The sequence below is a fragment of the Herpailurus yagouaroundi genome, unplaced genomic scaffold (genome assembly GCF_014898765.1).
Source record: "Herpailurus yagouaroundi ecotype Mexico unplaced genomic scaffold, PumYag 166, whole genome shotgun sequence".
NCBI classification, from domain to species: domain Eukaryota; kingdom Metazoa; phylum Chordata; class Mammalia; order Carnivora; family Felidae; genus Herpailurus; species Herpailurus yagouaroundi.
The window spans coordinates 35,803,501-35,819,537 of record NW_024412407.1 but is presented as its reverse complement, the minus strand read 5'-3'; the positions used below and the strand labels follow the sequence as shown (position 1 = coordinate 35,819,537).

The 16,037-nt window shown below is 46.9% G+C and overlaps 1 protein-coding gene across 3 annotated transcripts in view; it reads left to right on the top strand.

Moving 5' to 3' along the window:
• Positions 1-16,037, top strand: part of BCL2L14 (BCL2 like 14) — a 37,561-nt gene that overhangs the window by 10,896 nt on the left and 10,628 nt on the right. For 2 of the 3 annotated variants that reach the window (XM_040488905.1, XM_040488906.1), the window contains one exon: positions 11,857-12,293. In XM_040488905.1, the coding sequence (XP_040344839.1) occupies positions 11,857-12,293 (437 nt within the window). Of the gene's footprint in view, positions 1-3,714; positions 3,916-11,856; positions 12,294-16,037 lie in introns of those variants that run through there. The other variant, XM_040488907.1, reaches the window with a different exon arrangement.

Genomic DNA, 16,037 nt, shown 5'->3' with positions numbered 1-16,037 from the left:
ATACAAAACTCAATATACAAAAATCGGTTGCATTTCTACATACTAACATTAACTATTGAAAAAAGAAAATGAAAAAAACAATCCCATTTGCAATATCCCATTTACAGGATCACCAAAAATAATAAAATAGGCATGAGTTTAACAAAGGAGACATATTTCATTCAGTTTCATCATTGAGATTGAATTAAGAATGAGAGTCAGAGCCCCAGAGGAGTATGTTATCCACTCTAAAATCTGCACATCTGGACTTTCAACTCTTATTTGATAGTCACTCTATACTCACTTACAAAGATGTGCAAAACCCCCAAAGTTTTCCTGAGGATGAGCTATTTTTTTCCACTTTTATTTATTTAAAAAAAATGTTTTAAGTTTATTTATTTTGAGAGACAGAGAGAGGAGGGTCAGATAGAGAAGGAGAAAGAGAATCCCAGGCAGGCTCCGTGCTGTCAGCATGGAGACCAATGTGGGGCTCGAACTCATGAGCCATGAGATCACGACCTGAGCCAAAACCAAGGGTTGCATGCTTAACCGACTGAGCCACCCAGGTGCCCACGATGATGAGCTTTTTATTCATACATCCAAACACTTAGGGATTTTTCCCTTGGACATATTTCCCACAATAATTTAAATAAATTCCAGAATCCAAAATTAATGCAAACTGAGAATAAAAATAACAATTTCAAAAATATCCATTGCCAATAATTCAACTCTTAGGAGTCATTCCTCAATAAACAATACAAAATATGGGCAAAGATACAGTTTGCCAAAAAATATGGGCAAACTATACTCTGCAACATTATTTATAACAGTGAAAATAGACATCTTAAAAATGCCTGGTTGAATAATCTTAGTGCTTCCATTCACTGGACTTACACAGCCATTAAAAATTCTCTTTACAGGGCGCCTGGGTGGCTCAGTCGGTTAAGTGTCTGACTCTGGATTTGGGCTTAGGTCACGATCTCACGGTTCGTGGGCTCGAGCACCACATCAGAGCCAGCTTGGGATTCTCTCTCTCTCCCTTTCTCTGCCCCTCCCCTGCTCGTGTTTTCTCTCTCTCTCACTTTCTCTCTCTCTCTCAAAATAAATAAGTAAAACTTGAATATTCTATTTACAAAATACGTTTGTTGGTAGGGAGATAACTTTATGATAGATGTTAAGTGCAAAAAGCAAGTCATAGGGGCGCCTGGCCGGCTCAGTTGGTAGAGCATGGGGCTCTTGATCTCAGGGTCATGAGTGAGGTCAAGCCCCAAGGTGGGTGTGGAGCCGACTTAAAAAAAAAAAAGCAAGCCGCAAAACTATGATAACCTCTTAACTATGTAAAACTATGTACATTGTGTTTGTTCAGGAATCCTTCTGGTTGAAAGAAACACTCAAATCAGCTGAGTAAAAAAAAAAAAAAAAAAAAAAAAAAAAGGGGGAGGAGTCTCCCAGCCTCCAGGTGGCCAGTGGAGAGCTCTCAGTTATTGCTTATTGCTTCTCTCCTTATTTCTCCCCAGTTCTCTCCTGATTAGTTCCTTCCTCACTTTTTCTGCCTGCCAGCTTTTTCTCCTCTGCTGCACAGGACCCAAACACGACCTCCCAAATGAAACACCCAGTGGAGGTAGCTAGACTCTCTGTAACACAATTCCAAATTTCAGGCAGACGGAATTGAATTGGCCCAACTTGGGTGGTAGACCATCCACTTCTTGTCCGGTTGGATATGATTATTTAGGGTAGAGGTCATTTTGTCCAGGCAGCTGCAAGGGTGCCTTCGGAGAAGTGCGTAGTTGGAAGCAGTGAGAAAGGGAAGGGCAGAGGGCCAGGCAGACGCTTGGGAGGTAGCTAGAGGTTATTATCATAGAGGGAAGGAAATAAGCCACATTTTTAATAACATTGATCACTGAATGACTGGATCATGATGGTCTTTATTTTATCTATGCTATTTTACATTTTACAAGTGTTCTACAACGCTGTGTTTTTTTTAGAATCGGGAGAAATGTGGGTTGGGTTGGTTTTTTTTTTTTTTTTCATATGTAACAAGTTTTGAGTCCCATCCCTTTATGTGCTAGCTTGTTATGGGAGTTGCCAGGTTGAATGATTAACGGACGCTCTCTGTCCTCAATGAGCCTGTCTCCTTGTGCCAGTTGCCCCTTCCTTGTGTTTGTACTTAACCTTGCCAAGACCTTGTGGGATTCTAAGTCATTTCTGAAGCCAGTGTCATTCAGTTATGTAACTCTGAACGCCAATAACAACTGTAGTCTGTAACATGTGACTTAGTTATTGGTGGTATGCAATTGTTGATTCTTGAACTGTTTCAAATGACTATTCTTAAAAAAAAAAAGACCAAGTTTGTTTGTTTGTTTGTTTGTTTTAAGAAAAACCATTCTAGGGGCTCCTGGGTGGCTCAGTTGTTTGAACGTCCAACTCTTGATTTTGGCTCAAGTCATGATCCCAGGGTCCTGGGATGGAGCCCGGCATCACGCTGAGCATAGAGCCTGCTTGGGACTCTCTCTCTCTCTCTCTCTCTCTCCCCCTCTGTCCCACTTTCTGCTCGCATGTGCACTCTCTCTCCCTCTCTCAAAAGAAAAAAAAAGAAAAACCATTCTTAATATTTTAATACTCCTTAAGTTGGCTAGACTAGCACACGTTACGTGCAATAAACATTAGTTTTCTGGTTAAAATTCACTTTGTCACCATAGAACTAACTTTCCCATAACCACCGTCCATTTGTTTCTCATGGACCTGTTTGCCTAACATCTAAACGGCCAATTCTTCCTTCACTTTTATGAAATTAGCCTTAATTCCTCTTTCCCCACCTCACACTTCCTTCATCTTCTTGTTTTACTGGCCAGCTCTCAAGGTTTCAAGATCACACATATGGCCATAAATGTCTCTTTCAGTTAAGAATCTGGATAGAATGTGAAATCATATTTAACTGTCTTCTTTCATATACATAGGGAATTCTATCTTTAAAATGTGAAAAAAAGGGGGGGGGGAGCGGCGCCTGGGTGGCTCAGTTGGTTAAGCATCAGGCTTTGGCTCAGGTCATGATCTGATGGTTCATGGGTTTGAGCCCTGCATCGGGCTCTGCATGGAGCCTGCTTTGGATCCTCTGCCTCTCTCTCTCTCTCTCTCTCTCTCTCTCTCTCTCTGCCCCTCTCTCTCTCTCTGTACTCATCTCTCAAAGTAAATAAATATTGAAAAAATAGTAATAAAATAAAATTGTGGGGGAAAATGAGCTTTTGTGGCTTCTATGGCTGGGGTTAGAGTCAGTTTTTAAAGCCTTGCCAGTGGTTCCATTTGAAATATAATCTTTGAGTCACAGAGGAGAAGTAACATGATACAGTGTGAGGCTAGGAGAGCCAGGGTTCGGATCTCAGCTCAACTGACAGGGACCATTAGCAAAATACAGCGTGTTTCCCTGAGCCTGTTTCCTCATCTGTAAAATGGGAATCATAACACCTGCTTCTCAGTGTCGTTAAGATTAAATGCATTACAATAGCTGTCACGTACATATTAGGTGGTCAGTAAACATTTGCTAACCTGATGAAATGTAAAGAACTTGCAGAACTATCAGGAAAACACCCACCTAATTGCCCCAAAGGGCAGTGAGAGTTTTTGATAAAGGAGGTAGAACTACTTTTAGTCTAATTGCATGGGCAAAGGTCAACCCCTCCTTCAGTTAAAAAGCTGGGGGCAGGGCTTAACCAGGAAGTGTAGTCCTTCCGTAAGCCTCACTTCAGCCTTACTAGTCCCAAACCTGAAGCAGCTACAGCCAGATGGGATCTTGGATCACATGAGCCTCCCTAAATGAGAAGCCAAGAAGACTGGGTGAACGTTTCCTCTTAAGTTTTGTGGAGAGAGACTCAGGTACAGAAATACCTTGCTGCCTACCTGACCTGAAGCAGGAAAAACCACTGACAGCTGCGTTCCCAGGTAACACCAGGGGGCACCAGTGTTCCCAGGAGGACCCAGTCTGGGTTTTCAGTCCTGGGTTTGCTAAGGAGGCAAATCCAACCAGGGGAGAGGTTTGCTGGGTTTCTTAAAAAGTTGTAAACTCGGAAGCCAAATGACAGCGAAGAATCTAGTTTGTTGGGGTTTCCAGAAAAAGGAGAGAAAAAGATGAATTAGGTTTCTCTTTCATTTCTCCTTTGCTGTAGAAGGTTTGAAATAGCTCAGTAACGCATATGTAACTGGCTGGATCACGTGTAACACTATGCAGTCCTCTCTCATTGTAGGACAAGGTGTGTGATGGCGTGACAGCCGGTCAGGGGCCAAGAGCCCACGGAGGTGCTGTCTCCTAGAGCAGGGAGGGGGCTGAGGACCGGAATCCCCGGGTTTGCGCCCAGGGTCCTGGGCACCTTGTGGGAACGCGGTCTAGCGCTGGCAGACCCTCACTGGCAAGGCCCAGGTAAAATGGGAAATCCCTCTCCCTCCCTTCTAGAAAGCTCCCTCCTGTCGGAGCCCACCCCCACCCCCACCCCCTGCCCTGTTAGAGCCTCAGTCCTTTTGTATAACTGAAGTGCTCTAAGGCTCTGTCTCTCAGGTTCCCTTCTGTTGTGGGAAGTGAAGATATTTTTAGCTCATTTCACCATTAGGATTGCAAAACGTGTCCTCCTCCTCGGAGATGGCAAACAGGGGAGAGGCATGGAGGTATAAAACTGTCTGGAGTTCGGGGAGGAAGGAAAAGACAGCCTCTGAAGGGCACAGGGGCCACAGGGTGCGAAGGGAAGGCTCGAGGCAACCAGACAAAATTCAGCCGACAGTTAGGTCTGGGAACCCCCTGGGGGATGAGTGTCTGTGTACAGGCGCGCGTGACTCCCGGGCCTCATCTGTACATCCAGAGCTGGTGGAAGTGGGCTCGTGGGCTGAGCCCTCCACGGCCTTGGCCTTGGCACCGTGCAGACCCGCACGCGGCAAACTGAGCTCAACGCTGTCGGGCTCGCTTCGGCCACCAGTCACGGCAGCCTCCGTGCGGAACCACGAGGCACGCGTGCTTGTCCGTTACCTGACACGGGGAGGGAAGTGACATCCAGCCTCAGCAGTGAATCCACCGCTAAAAATCCCCAGAAGCGTGTCCGTCTGGTGATGAGAGCTGAGGACCTTCCCGAAGTTTCGGACTTCCCAGCTGCACATACAGTGCCGCCCACACAGCCCTCTGGGCAGCGGCTCCCAAAGGGAGAGGGGACACCGGGGGACTTTGGCCATTTAGGAGGGGAGAGGGGAGGGAGGACCCGTAAGAGAGGGAAGAGAGGCCAACGCTCTCGGACCTTGCTTGTGAAAGTAGGCTTGCCGTGGTTTGTTATGGATAAGGAGAGTGGATATAGACCGAGGGTGGACCAGCAGGGCTGAGGATCCTGAGTCACTGAGTTAGAATAAGCCTCACGGGTCCTACCGTGTAGCCGATCCCCCAGTCCAGGCTCTGAACCAGCCCCGGGTGGGGGGAGGGGGCACCCAGGGCTTTCTTTCGGCGACATGCAGAATATTTATGGTGTGAGTTTCCATAAATTCAAAAGTTGGGCTTTTCATACAGAGAAAGACAGATACCATATATTTTCTCTCTTATGCGGATCCTGAGAAACTTAACAGAAACCCATGGGGGAGGGGAAGGGGGAAGAAAAAAAAAGAGGTTAGAGTGGGAGAGAGCCAAAGCATAAGAGACTCTTAAAAACTGAGAATAAACTGAGGGTTGATGGGGGGTGGCAGGGAAGGGAGGGTGGGTGATGGATATTGAGGAGGGCACCTTTTGGGATGAGCACTGGGTGTTGTATGGAAACCAATTTGACAATAAATTTCATATATTGAAAAAAAAATAAAATAGATAAATAAAAAGTTGGGCTTTTACTTTCCACAGGAATAGCTGAGAGCAGAAGGGACCCAACAGGTGATACACTAAGCAATCCTGCTTTAAAACAAGCCTTAGCTATAAAGTTAACGGCTTTCCCTTCATTTACAATGAGGATCAGTAGAGGGCAAGACCCTACGCTTGTCAAATGCATTTAACGTGTCTGAACTGACACTTTCATGTCTCCACCGTTTTATTTTAGCCCAGTGCTTTGCGGGCGCTGGTCACAGCACCTACCCACTCCCCACCTCCCATACCCCCCCACCGTAGGGCTGCCTCATCCGGGCCAGTACCTGAGCTCTGTGATGCTTTCGGCTTCTCTCTCATTTTCAGACTTGCCCTTTGGCTGGGCCAAGGGCTCCGTTCCTTTCTAGCTTGTAACACGACAAAAATCTCTTCTTTCACGTGGGAAGACTGGGTGCACCATCTTGACCTCAGTAATTTTCCCCTTTTCTGATCTTGCTCCTGAGTCAGCATCTAGCAAACTCTTTTCGTAAAGAGGTCAGACCCCACTTCTCTCAATCAGTGCCACACACACACACACACGCACGCACGCTCGCGTGCACATGCACACACAATTTTAAAGCCGTCCCACTACGTTAGAAAGGTTTGGGGTTTTTTAACTTACGTGCAGGTTTCTTCAGAAGCATAGTATGGCTTGAGGAGAGGACTCACTCTCCCACCCAGGACATAGCTCCCGCAGGACCTGAGTGCCTTCCCTGCCCAGAGCCATCCTGAGCGGCCCAATTCAAAAGGAAGCTTCCATTTTAAAACCTGATCACTTCTCTCCGGACACAGTCCAGCTCTGGGCTGTTGCCTGAGCTCACCTCCTGCCACACCAAGTGGGCTCTCCCAGTTCTGACCACCTATCCTGCTCTTGACTCACTCTTTCTGGCTTATTCTCCTGCTCCTCTCAGGCTGCTCACTCTCTCCCTTGGTCCATCTCAGTCACTTACTTTTACTCAGTTCTCAACATCTTACATGCATACGGTTGCCAGATTTGCATAAAACTGCATGACATCCAGGGGTGCCTGGGTGGCTCAGTTGGTCAAGTGTCTGACTTGGCCATGATCTCATGGTTCGTAGGTTCAAGCCCCGCGTCGGGCTCTGTGCTGACAGCCCAGAGCCTGGATCCTGCTTCGGATTCTGTGTCTCCCTCTCTCTCTGTTCCTCCTTCACTCATGCTCTGTCTCTCTCTCTCTCTCAAAAGTAAATAAACATCAAAAAAAAAAATTTTTTTTAATGCGAGACGTCCAATTTAGTTTGCATTTCAGATAAACAACAAATACTTTGTTTTAAGTATAAGTATGTTCCATACAATATTTGGGACATATTTATACTAAAAAATATTTGCTTATCTGAACTTCAAATTTAATAGTATGTCCTGTATTTTATCTGGAAGTTCTATAATCATTTTTTATTCATTCATCAAATATTCATGGAGAACTTACGTGTGTCAGGCATGGTGCTTGGTGCTGGGAAAGCCAGCCAGGTTCCAGTCTTCATATCTTATAGAATATATACTTTATACACACACACACACACACACACACACACACACACACACCATATACATATATATGTGTATAAAAGGGTGGCTTTTGTGCTAAGCCAAATATTTGTATGTCACTAGTTTTCTTAATTGCTGCATTTGATGAGGTTGCTTTTATAAACACTAATATTTATTTACAAAAAGGTAACCTATGAAAAAATATAATTGTAATAAATAATAATGCCAATATTTCTTGCGCATTTATCATCTACCATGCACTATTTTAAGTGACTTACACACACTAATTCTTTGTATCCACATACAAACTTGACAAAGCGGGTTTGTTTGTTTCGTTATTTTGTTTTTGTTTTTTGAGAGCGAGACCGCGAGAAGGGAAAGGGGCACAAAGAGAATCTTCTGTAAGCTCCGTGCCCAGTGCAGAGCTCAACTCCGCTCCAGGCCTCACCTCATGACCACTGTGACATCATGACCCAAACTGAAATCCAGAGTCAGACACTCAACCAACTGAGCCACCCAGTCAGCCCCTAACAGGGTTTTTTTTTTTATCCCCATTTTGCAGATGGGAAAATGGAGGCACAAATAAATTAAGAAATGCGCCCAGTCACACAGCTCATAAGCAGAAGACCCAGCATGTGACCTAGGTTCTCTAAATCAAGAAGCCAGCATGTAAACCACTACTCTGTACGGACCACCGCTTGTTTTAAGGATTTTCACTTTGTAATTTAGTCCTCCTACATGGTCAATGAGTTAGATACTATGAGTCATATTTTATAAATAGGAGAACAACACCTCAGAGAGGTTAGTGATTCGCTTCAGACCCTTTACCAATAAGTGAAAAAGCAGTTTTCCAATCTCTCTTCCTCACTGCAAATGCCGCACTCTCCCCATGCCATCTGAAACCCCCTTGGAGCTTAACTAAAGCAGCACTGCCCAAAGTAAATAAATATTCGTTAATGAAAGACTTATCCAGGCACTTGTTCAAACACTTAAGTTCTATTCTAAATGCTTTACAAATATTAACTAATTTAATCTCCAAAATGGCATGAAATAGGTACTGTCATCACACCCATTTTAAACATGAGAAACTGAGGCATGGAGGCAAGTCACATGACTGCTAGTGGCAGAGCCAGGATTTGAACCCAGTCTGTCTCCAAATAGGAAAAAACATTCCACAAGCCATTGTCAAGTGCCTTTTTGCTCCAGGCTTTATTGTAGGCACTGGGCATGGGCCTGAGACAAAAGAGCACACAGACATGCCTGCCCTCATGGGGTTTATATTCTGTTGAGGAGGAAAGAGTACATCTAGACAAACTTGGGAAAGGATCCTACTTGGGGGGGGGGGGTGGCTAACACCGCACCAGGAAGAGGCAAACAGTTGACCTTTGAGACCATGTGGCGGGGGAGGGCGGGAATATGGGGGGCAGGGGGAGGCAAAGGTGGAGAAGCAGCAGAAAGGAGCATGTGCGTTGTGGAGTTGTTGAAGTGACTCCAGACAGCAAAAGTTTCACTGTGGTGCATCACGTGACTGTGAATTTGGGAGATGGTGAGGGAAGAAAGATTGTCAAAGCCTGGAGTAGGACAGGGATATGAGGAAACATAAGGGAGGAGGAAGCATAGTGGTTCTGACCCCTACCTCACGCCACAGCTCTCAAGCTTTACTCATGTTCAGTTACCTGAGGCAGGTGTGTGGAGCTCAGAAGTCGTGTAACTACGCCTGTGTATGTAGGAGGCAGTTCAGATCTAGCAAGTCTTCCTTGGCCACCCTGGGAAATCCATTTCTGTCCCCTCCATGTGCACCTTGATGTTCTGGCACAGCCCCCTGCAGCCCCTCCCAGCCTCGCTTCTGTCAGAACTCACCCAGACAGGGGCCATTGCTCTCTCAGGCCAAGGGGCCTTTCCTCAGATGAATGGCTTCTGTACCAGCCTCTCACAAATAAAAGAGAGGGAACAAAAGTGGAAACAGGAAGCACTGGCAGGCAGGCAGGGAAGATATTTCAGCCACTACACCTCCTTCAAACAGTAGAACCTTTGGGAAAAGTAGAGAATATTGGATGAGGCAACGAAGGACCAAAGAAATTAAGTGACTTGTCCAAGAACATTGCACGTTAGAAGCTGAGCCAGCCCCAACCATCAGCCTCCAGACAATTTATTTGTACCCTGTCTCACTGCCTCAAACCCTGTCTGCAGTTAGGGTCCCATTTCTTTGTGAGTTCGTCTCGCTAGAAGAGGAAATAGTGGAGAGAAAAGGAGGAATAGATAGGCCGGTGGATCCCGTGAATATCACCACAGCTTACTTATTATCACCAGCTTCCATGCCAAAGTAGGACCATGGAGGGAAGGGAACATGATTAAAAGCCACCTCAAGAACAGAGTCAGAGGGCCTGGGGAATAACAGTTGTACTAGACAAAAAAATTATAGCCACCATTTTTGAGTCAGATTCTGGTGGGACTTCTCATACATTATCTTATAGCCTCACAATATCCCTGCAAGATGATTTCTTATTTTTAATTTACTTACATGAAATTCAGGTTCAGAGAAGTGAAGTAACCTGTCCCAGGTCACACAGCTAGTCAGTTGGAAGGCCAGGAGTTAAGCTTAAATCTCCAGATTGTCAGAGTGAGAAGCCCGTGCCGTTTTCTAGTACAGCCACTGCCTATGAAATTGTAATCCAATGAGATGGGAGGACAGCACTTTCCGGCATCAGGAACAAAATGGAAAATGTAGTCCTTAACATCTAACAGAAGAAAACAGAGTATATTATTTGCAAAAAAAGAAATGATTTCCTAGGGGCGCCTGGGAGGCTCAGTCTGTTAAGTGTCTGACTCTTGATTTCGGCTCATGTCATGATCTCACAGTTTGTGAGTTTGAGCCCCGTGTCAGGCTCCTTGCTCACAGTGCGGAGCCTGCTTGAGAGTCTCTCTTCCCCTCTCTCTCTGCCCCTCCCCCTGCTCATGCACAGGAGCACTCTCTCTCTCTCTCTGTCTCGAAAATAAACATTTTTTTAAAAATGAAATTATTTCCTAGCAGGAAACCAAAAAAGGTGATATTTCATGAAAGCTTTAATTGAAGAAAATCATTTTATTATACATGTCCAGTTATTCATTCAGAAATAAAGATGAAATCCTTCCATTCCATCATCTTAGTGCTCGGATTGATCTTCCCAAAACCTGCCAGTGACTATATCACTCTCCCACCAAAACTTTGAAAAGCTCTCTGCTGCCTCCATCAGTGCTCTTCAAAGCTGTAAAAATAGCAGGATTTTTTTCAAATGAGACATTTTTTTAAAATTTTCTTTTTTTGAACGTTTATTTATTTTTGGGACAGAGAGAGACAGAGCATGAACAGGGGTGGGGCAGAGAGAGAGGGAGACACAGAATCGGAAGCAGGCTCCAGGCTCTGAGCTGTCAGCCCAGAGCCCGACGCGGGGCTCGAACCCACGGACCGCGAGATCGTGACCTGGCTGAAGTCGGACGCCTAACCGACTGCGCCACCCAGGCGCCCCTCAAATGAGACATTTTTAAGTTTATTTATTGATTTATTTTGAGAGCGAGAGAGAGAGAGAGAGAGAGCACGCGCTCATGCAAGAGTGCATGCTCTAGCGGGGGAGGGGCAGAGAGAGAGGGAGAGAATCCCAAGAAGGCTCCGAGGCAGGGCTCGAACTCACGAACCATGAGATCATGACCTGAGCCGAAACCAAGAGTCAGAAGCTTAACTGACTGAGCCACCCAGGCGCCCCCGGGTCTTACCTGGGATCCCAAGATGGCAGGAGGTAGAAGCAGACCTATGCAAGCCAGTGGAGACGGTAAAGGAAGAAGGAAGAGAGGATGGGAAGGGTCAGAGACCCCAGTTATTTCCCTCCTGAGTTAGCCTCCCCCTTTGCCCAACTACCCTCCCCAGGAAGTCCTTTGACTGCCTTCTGAGGTCTCAGGTCTCAGGCTCCTTTTGGGAAGTACTGACTGATCAGAGTGAGAAAAGGCAGAGCTTTTAGCCGCAGGTTCAAAGGCCCCCATAGTTGGCCCCACTGTCATTTCACTTACTGTCCCTCTATCCCTCAACCCCAGCTGCTCACAAAGCGCCTACGTGTGTCTGTCAGCCCTCTCGCCACTCTGCAAACACATCCTAAACTCCACCACGGTCTGCCCTCTGCCCACCCTGTTCTTAGCCCCCATACCCACCCACCCGCGTAAACCCTCTCTATGTGTCCTAGAGGCTTCGCTTGCCCTCTCTGGGCAGGTGTTCCCCACCCCCACCATCCCCCCTCCCCTCACTGGCTACCTGCACCTCTGATCTGGCTCCTCGCCCACTCTTCGTGTGGAGCTGTCTCTGTGCCTTCTCTCTCTCTTGTCTCTGAGGCTGTGCTTTCAGAAAGAACCCTGCGTTTTCCGCATCCAATGCCTCCCTGCCTCTGGACAGAACAGGTGCTCGAGGAATGTTCGCGGCACTCCACCCACCTCTCCGGACCTACAGAGAGTAGCTCGCCCACAGGTCACAGGACACATGTGGACTTTGTTGTTGCAGGGTCGCCATGTGCGCCACCAGTGCCTGGGACCTGGAGGAGATCCCCCTGGACGATGACGACCCAAACAGCTTAGAATTCAAAATCCTGGCGTTCTATGCCAAACACCACGTCTTCAAGAACCCGCCGGCTGCCTCCTCCCCAAGGCCGCCGAGAACAAGAAGTTTGTCCCAGAGAGGACTGGGGAGTTGGCCAGCAAACGACTCGTGGACACAAGTGTCATGGGCTTGGAGAACTTCCCCATCCCCTGAGCAGGCCACAAACCTGGGCAAGAAAAAGTCGTCTTGGAGAGCACTCTTTGGAGTGGTAGAGAAGGAGGAAAATGAACAGAGCCCACCTACGGCCCGCTTGGAGGGTCAGGCGATACCAGAGCTTCACGGTCCCAGTCATTCAAGGGCTAGGTCCCTTTCTAACATGGGACAGCACAGAGAGCATGAAGGTAGGATTTGGGGATTCTTCTCTCCCACAGCAAGATCTTCCCCTTCTTTGTGTGTCTGGTGGTCCATCTCCTCCCCGCTGGTAATGTGGGCTGAGGGAGGGCACGCAGCTGTGCCTCAGTTTCCCCACTTATTGATATTCAATAATAATTGCCCTGCTTTTCTCAAGACCGAGCAGGAAGTAAAAGAATGGCAGCAAAGGGTGACAGGACAGGTTTTCTGGCTCCACTGCCTAATAATAAGCTCGCTGCCCAAACTCCCGATCCTCTGTGCCAAGGAGCCCTACACAGGGGTTGAGACTGCCACACTCCTGGAGGTAAGTCGGCTCACCTCTCTGGGCCTCTGTTTCCATCTGTACATTGGGGTGTCCCACCCTCCCTACCTCTTAGGGTGGATGGAAAGATCTGGTAGCTGCATGCAAAAATAGTTTTCAAAGTATAAGGCCCTCTGGGGGGAGAAAACACATAACGAAGAAGCATTTTGACAAAACCTTCCCCTCAGTGGAACAAAATACATTTTGTCATTTGTCTCAGGACAATGGAACATTTTCACAAAGGGCCTTAGCATACAGTTACCCTCCGTCGACAAGCTTCGGCATAAGTATCTTCTTCCCTTTCAGCAGTGCCCAGTGCCCGCTGCCCACATTTTAAAAGAAGCGCCCACCCCTGCTGGGCTTGATGGCTGGGGTAAATTGTCAATAATTAGTCAACAGGTGGCAGTAATGTCTCAATTTTAAAACGGTGTGACCGTCCCGGCTTACTTGGAGAATCAACCCCCGCTGGGTCGTTTTCTATCCCTCACGATGATCAAGGAAACGTTTATTTCCCGCTGGTCTTTAAAATTTTAGAACCGGAGAAGTTGGGGGTGAGGTTATCTGGGGAACTCCTCCTCTCTGCACCCCACCCCCCTGCCATGGGTACAACAAGCTCCCGCTGGGGATGGTAGCTGAGCTCTGGAGCCTACAGAACCCTGTGGACGCACCTACATAGACTTTTCTGGATTTTTCCGAGAGACAGAGGCACTTTTTACAGACCTTAATCCTCTGGTTTCCCGAGACAAATGACATTCTGTATTTTGGTAACACTGAAGTGTCATTTCACCTTTTTTATTTACTAAAATTCTAAGATCTCTATATAGACATAGATAGCTCTAAAATAGTAGAAACGGTCACTTCCCAAGGAGGCCTTGCTGTAGACACTTAGACTCGGTGTATATTCCCTTCCAACACTTCTCTTGCCCGCTTTCTTATTTGGTCAATTACGTGGGTGGTCTGTTGGTTTTTCATCGGATGTGACTCAAGAGAGTCTCATGTTCTACTTCTATTTTACCACGCATAAATCAGAGCCTAGCAGCTGGTGTCACCTGGGTTCTTTTAACTGAAGTTCACAATTTAGCCCTCGCTGCTGTTTCCAGGACCCGGACCCAGGCTTAAGTGAGAACTGTAAGGTTACGTCCCAAGATCAAAGTCTAGAAGGAAGAGGTCTTAGGAAGTAGAAAAATGGCGTCAATACCGATCTTAGAAACTACAAACCCAGGGTCTTTGACCCGTGAACCCTTGTTTGTCCACAGCTAGGATTCGCTAAATGTGGAATGATTCCTAGTCTGCCATCCCTAGGCTAGTAACTTCCAACCTCAAAGTCACCTTATATTCCAAAGTGGCTGCTGAGACTCCGGCCATCGTCTCTCCATTTCAGGCAAGAAGAAGAGGAAGCAAGTGGTGGGAGGTGGGGGCGGGGAACAAAAGGGTGTCTTTTTCTAGATAATTCAGTTCCGTTTTAGAGAGCTTTCTTGGAACTGCACTCAACTTTTCTTACATCTCACTGGCCACTCTTTAGTGTCAAGAAGGCTGGGAAATGTAGTCTGTGCAGCTGAGCCCATTGCTGCCTGTGACACTTCAGGGGTCACTTGCTAAGGAGGAAGAAAATGGATTCTGGGAAGGAAGTAGCAGTCTCAACCATAGGGAAACACCCTGCCCCTTCTCTTTAAAACAAATGCCTCCAGGGGGCGCCTGGGTAGCTCGGTTGAGCGGCTGAGCATCTCACTCTTGGTTTACTCATGGTCTCATGGCCTGAGTCGGGCTCTACACTGGCAGCATGGAGGCTGCTTGGGATCCTCTCTCTTTCCCTCCCTCTCTGCCCCTCCCCCACTGGCACTGTCTCTGTCTCTCTCAAAATAAATAAATAAACTTTAAGATAAATAAATACATGCATCCACAAAACAAATGCCTCAGGCCAAAGGCTGGATGGCAAGTCCTCTGGCTGTGCTCTCTTGCTCTTCTTATAGTGACATCACCTCCCCCCAAAATAGACCCCAAAGGACAGGCGGCCTTTCTGTCCTCTCCCCACCCCCATCCAATTCCCCCTTGCCTATCAGATGAGATCGACTCCAACAAGAAGGGAATCTTTTTTTTTTTTTCTCAGAGTTTAAAATTTAGGTATTTATTTTAATTAATGGGAATCTTATTAAGGAGGACACTTGTTGGGATGCACACCGGGTGTTGTATGTGAATGATCCATCACTAAATTCTACTCCCGAAACCAATACTACACTATATGTCAGCTAACTAGAATTTAAATACAAACTTGGAAGAAAATAAAGAAATAAAGAAATAAAATGGGCATCTTAGCTAGAGCTGGTTCATCTGAGTCTAAATGTACTCGCTCATACTTTTCCCTGCACGAATGTCACCTGCCTCTCTCCCTCCGTGCCCACCAATTCATAGAAAGCAATGCACTGTAAGCAGGTGAGTCAGATTGGGTATTCCCAGGCCGCCAGCGGTCTCCTGATCGCCCTGCCACATGATGGGGGCTGGGGGATAAGGAGGGACAGGCTTTGGGGCCTCCGTCTGCCTCCTTCAAGTACAAGATGGGCACAGTGTGGCTTTCTGGTAGAAGAGCCATGCGCTGATCGCCCCAGACAGGCCGCACAAGGTTACAGAGGGGGAAAAAAAAATCCCCATCTTCTGCCGATACAAGGGAAGGCTCCCAGATACAAGAGGCTCTGGGACCCAGCCTCTTGCCATTTCCTTGTCAGGGGCCATGGTGGCCAGCGTTCAAGAGAGGAGGCTGGTTGGGCCGCAATAAGGTGGAAAGTATATATTTGGTTTGGCTGTTAAAACAGGAAGGAAAAGCATCCATCCTTCTCTCCTTGACTCTCCAATACTTCTCTCTCAATTCACTCCTTATTATCTCTTTTTGAACCCTGTGAACCAAACATGAAAAATATGGCTTTTTAAGGAAACCATTATGCCTTTTTTTTTTTTTTTTTAAGGAAGGCATTGTGGACAAAGCATTAGTTCCCATGGTCTTCCAGTGATGCCCAGAGGGTGAAGGGGGAGCACTAAACTCCCATACTGTGGAGGAATCCAGGGACAGAGAGTCAGAAGTCACATTGGCAGCTCCGTAGGATGTCAAAGCATGGGACAGGATCCCTCCTGGGACCCAGGCTATGCCTCTCTTAGCCATCTTCATTTACAAAGCCCAGGAATTCCCCTGGGCACCCCAACCTTCTGGCCCAAACCCCACTGTGTTGCTTTCTTCAAGTGTGTGAATGGGATAGCGTTTTCCAAATATTACTTGGGCTCCGTAGGGCATCAAAGACAGAGCTGCACACATTTCTAAAACTTAAGAACTTAGCGACAAATCAACAATGAAAATTTTAGTCCCAAATAACTCAGCAATACCACCTGCTCCCCCCCCCCTCCCCATCCCTGATGAAAAGCAGAGCTGACTCGTCCCTTCACAGGC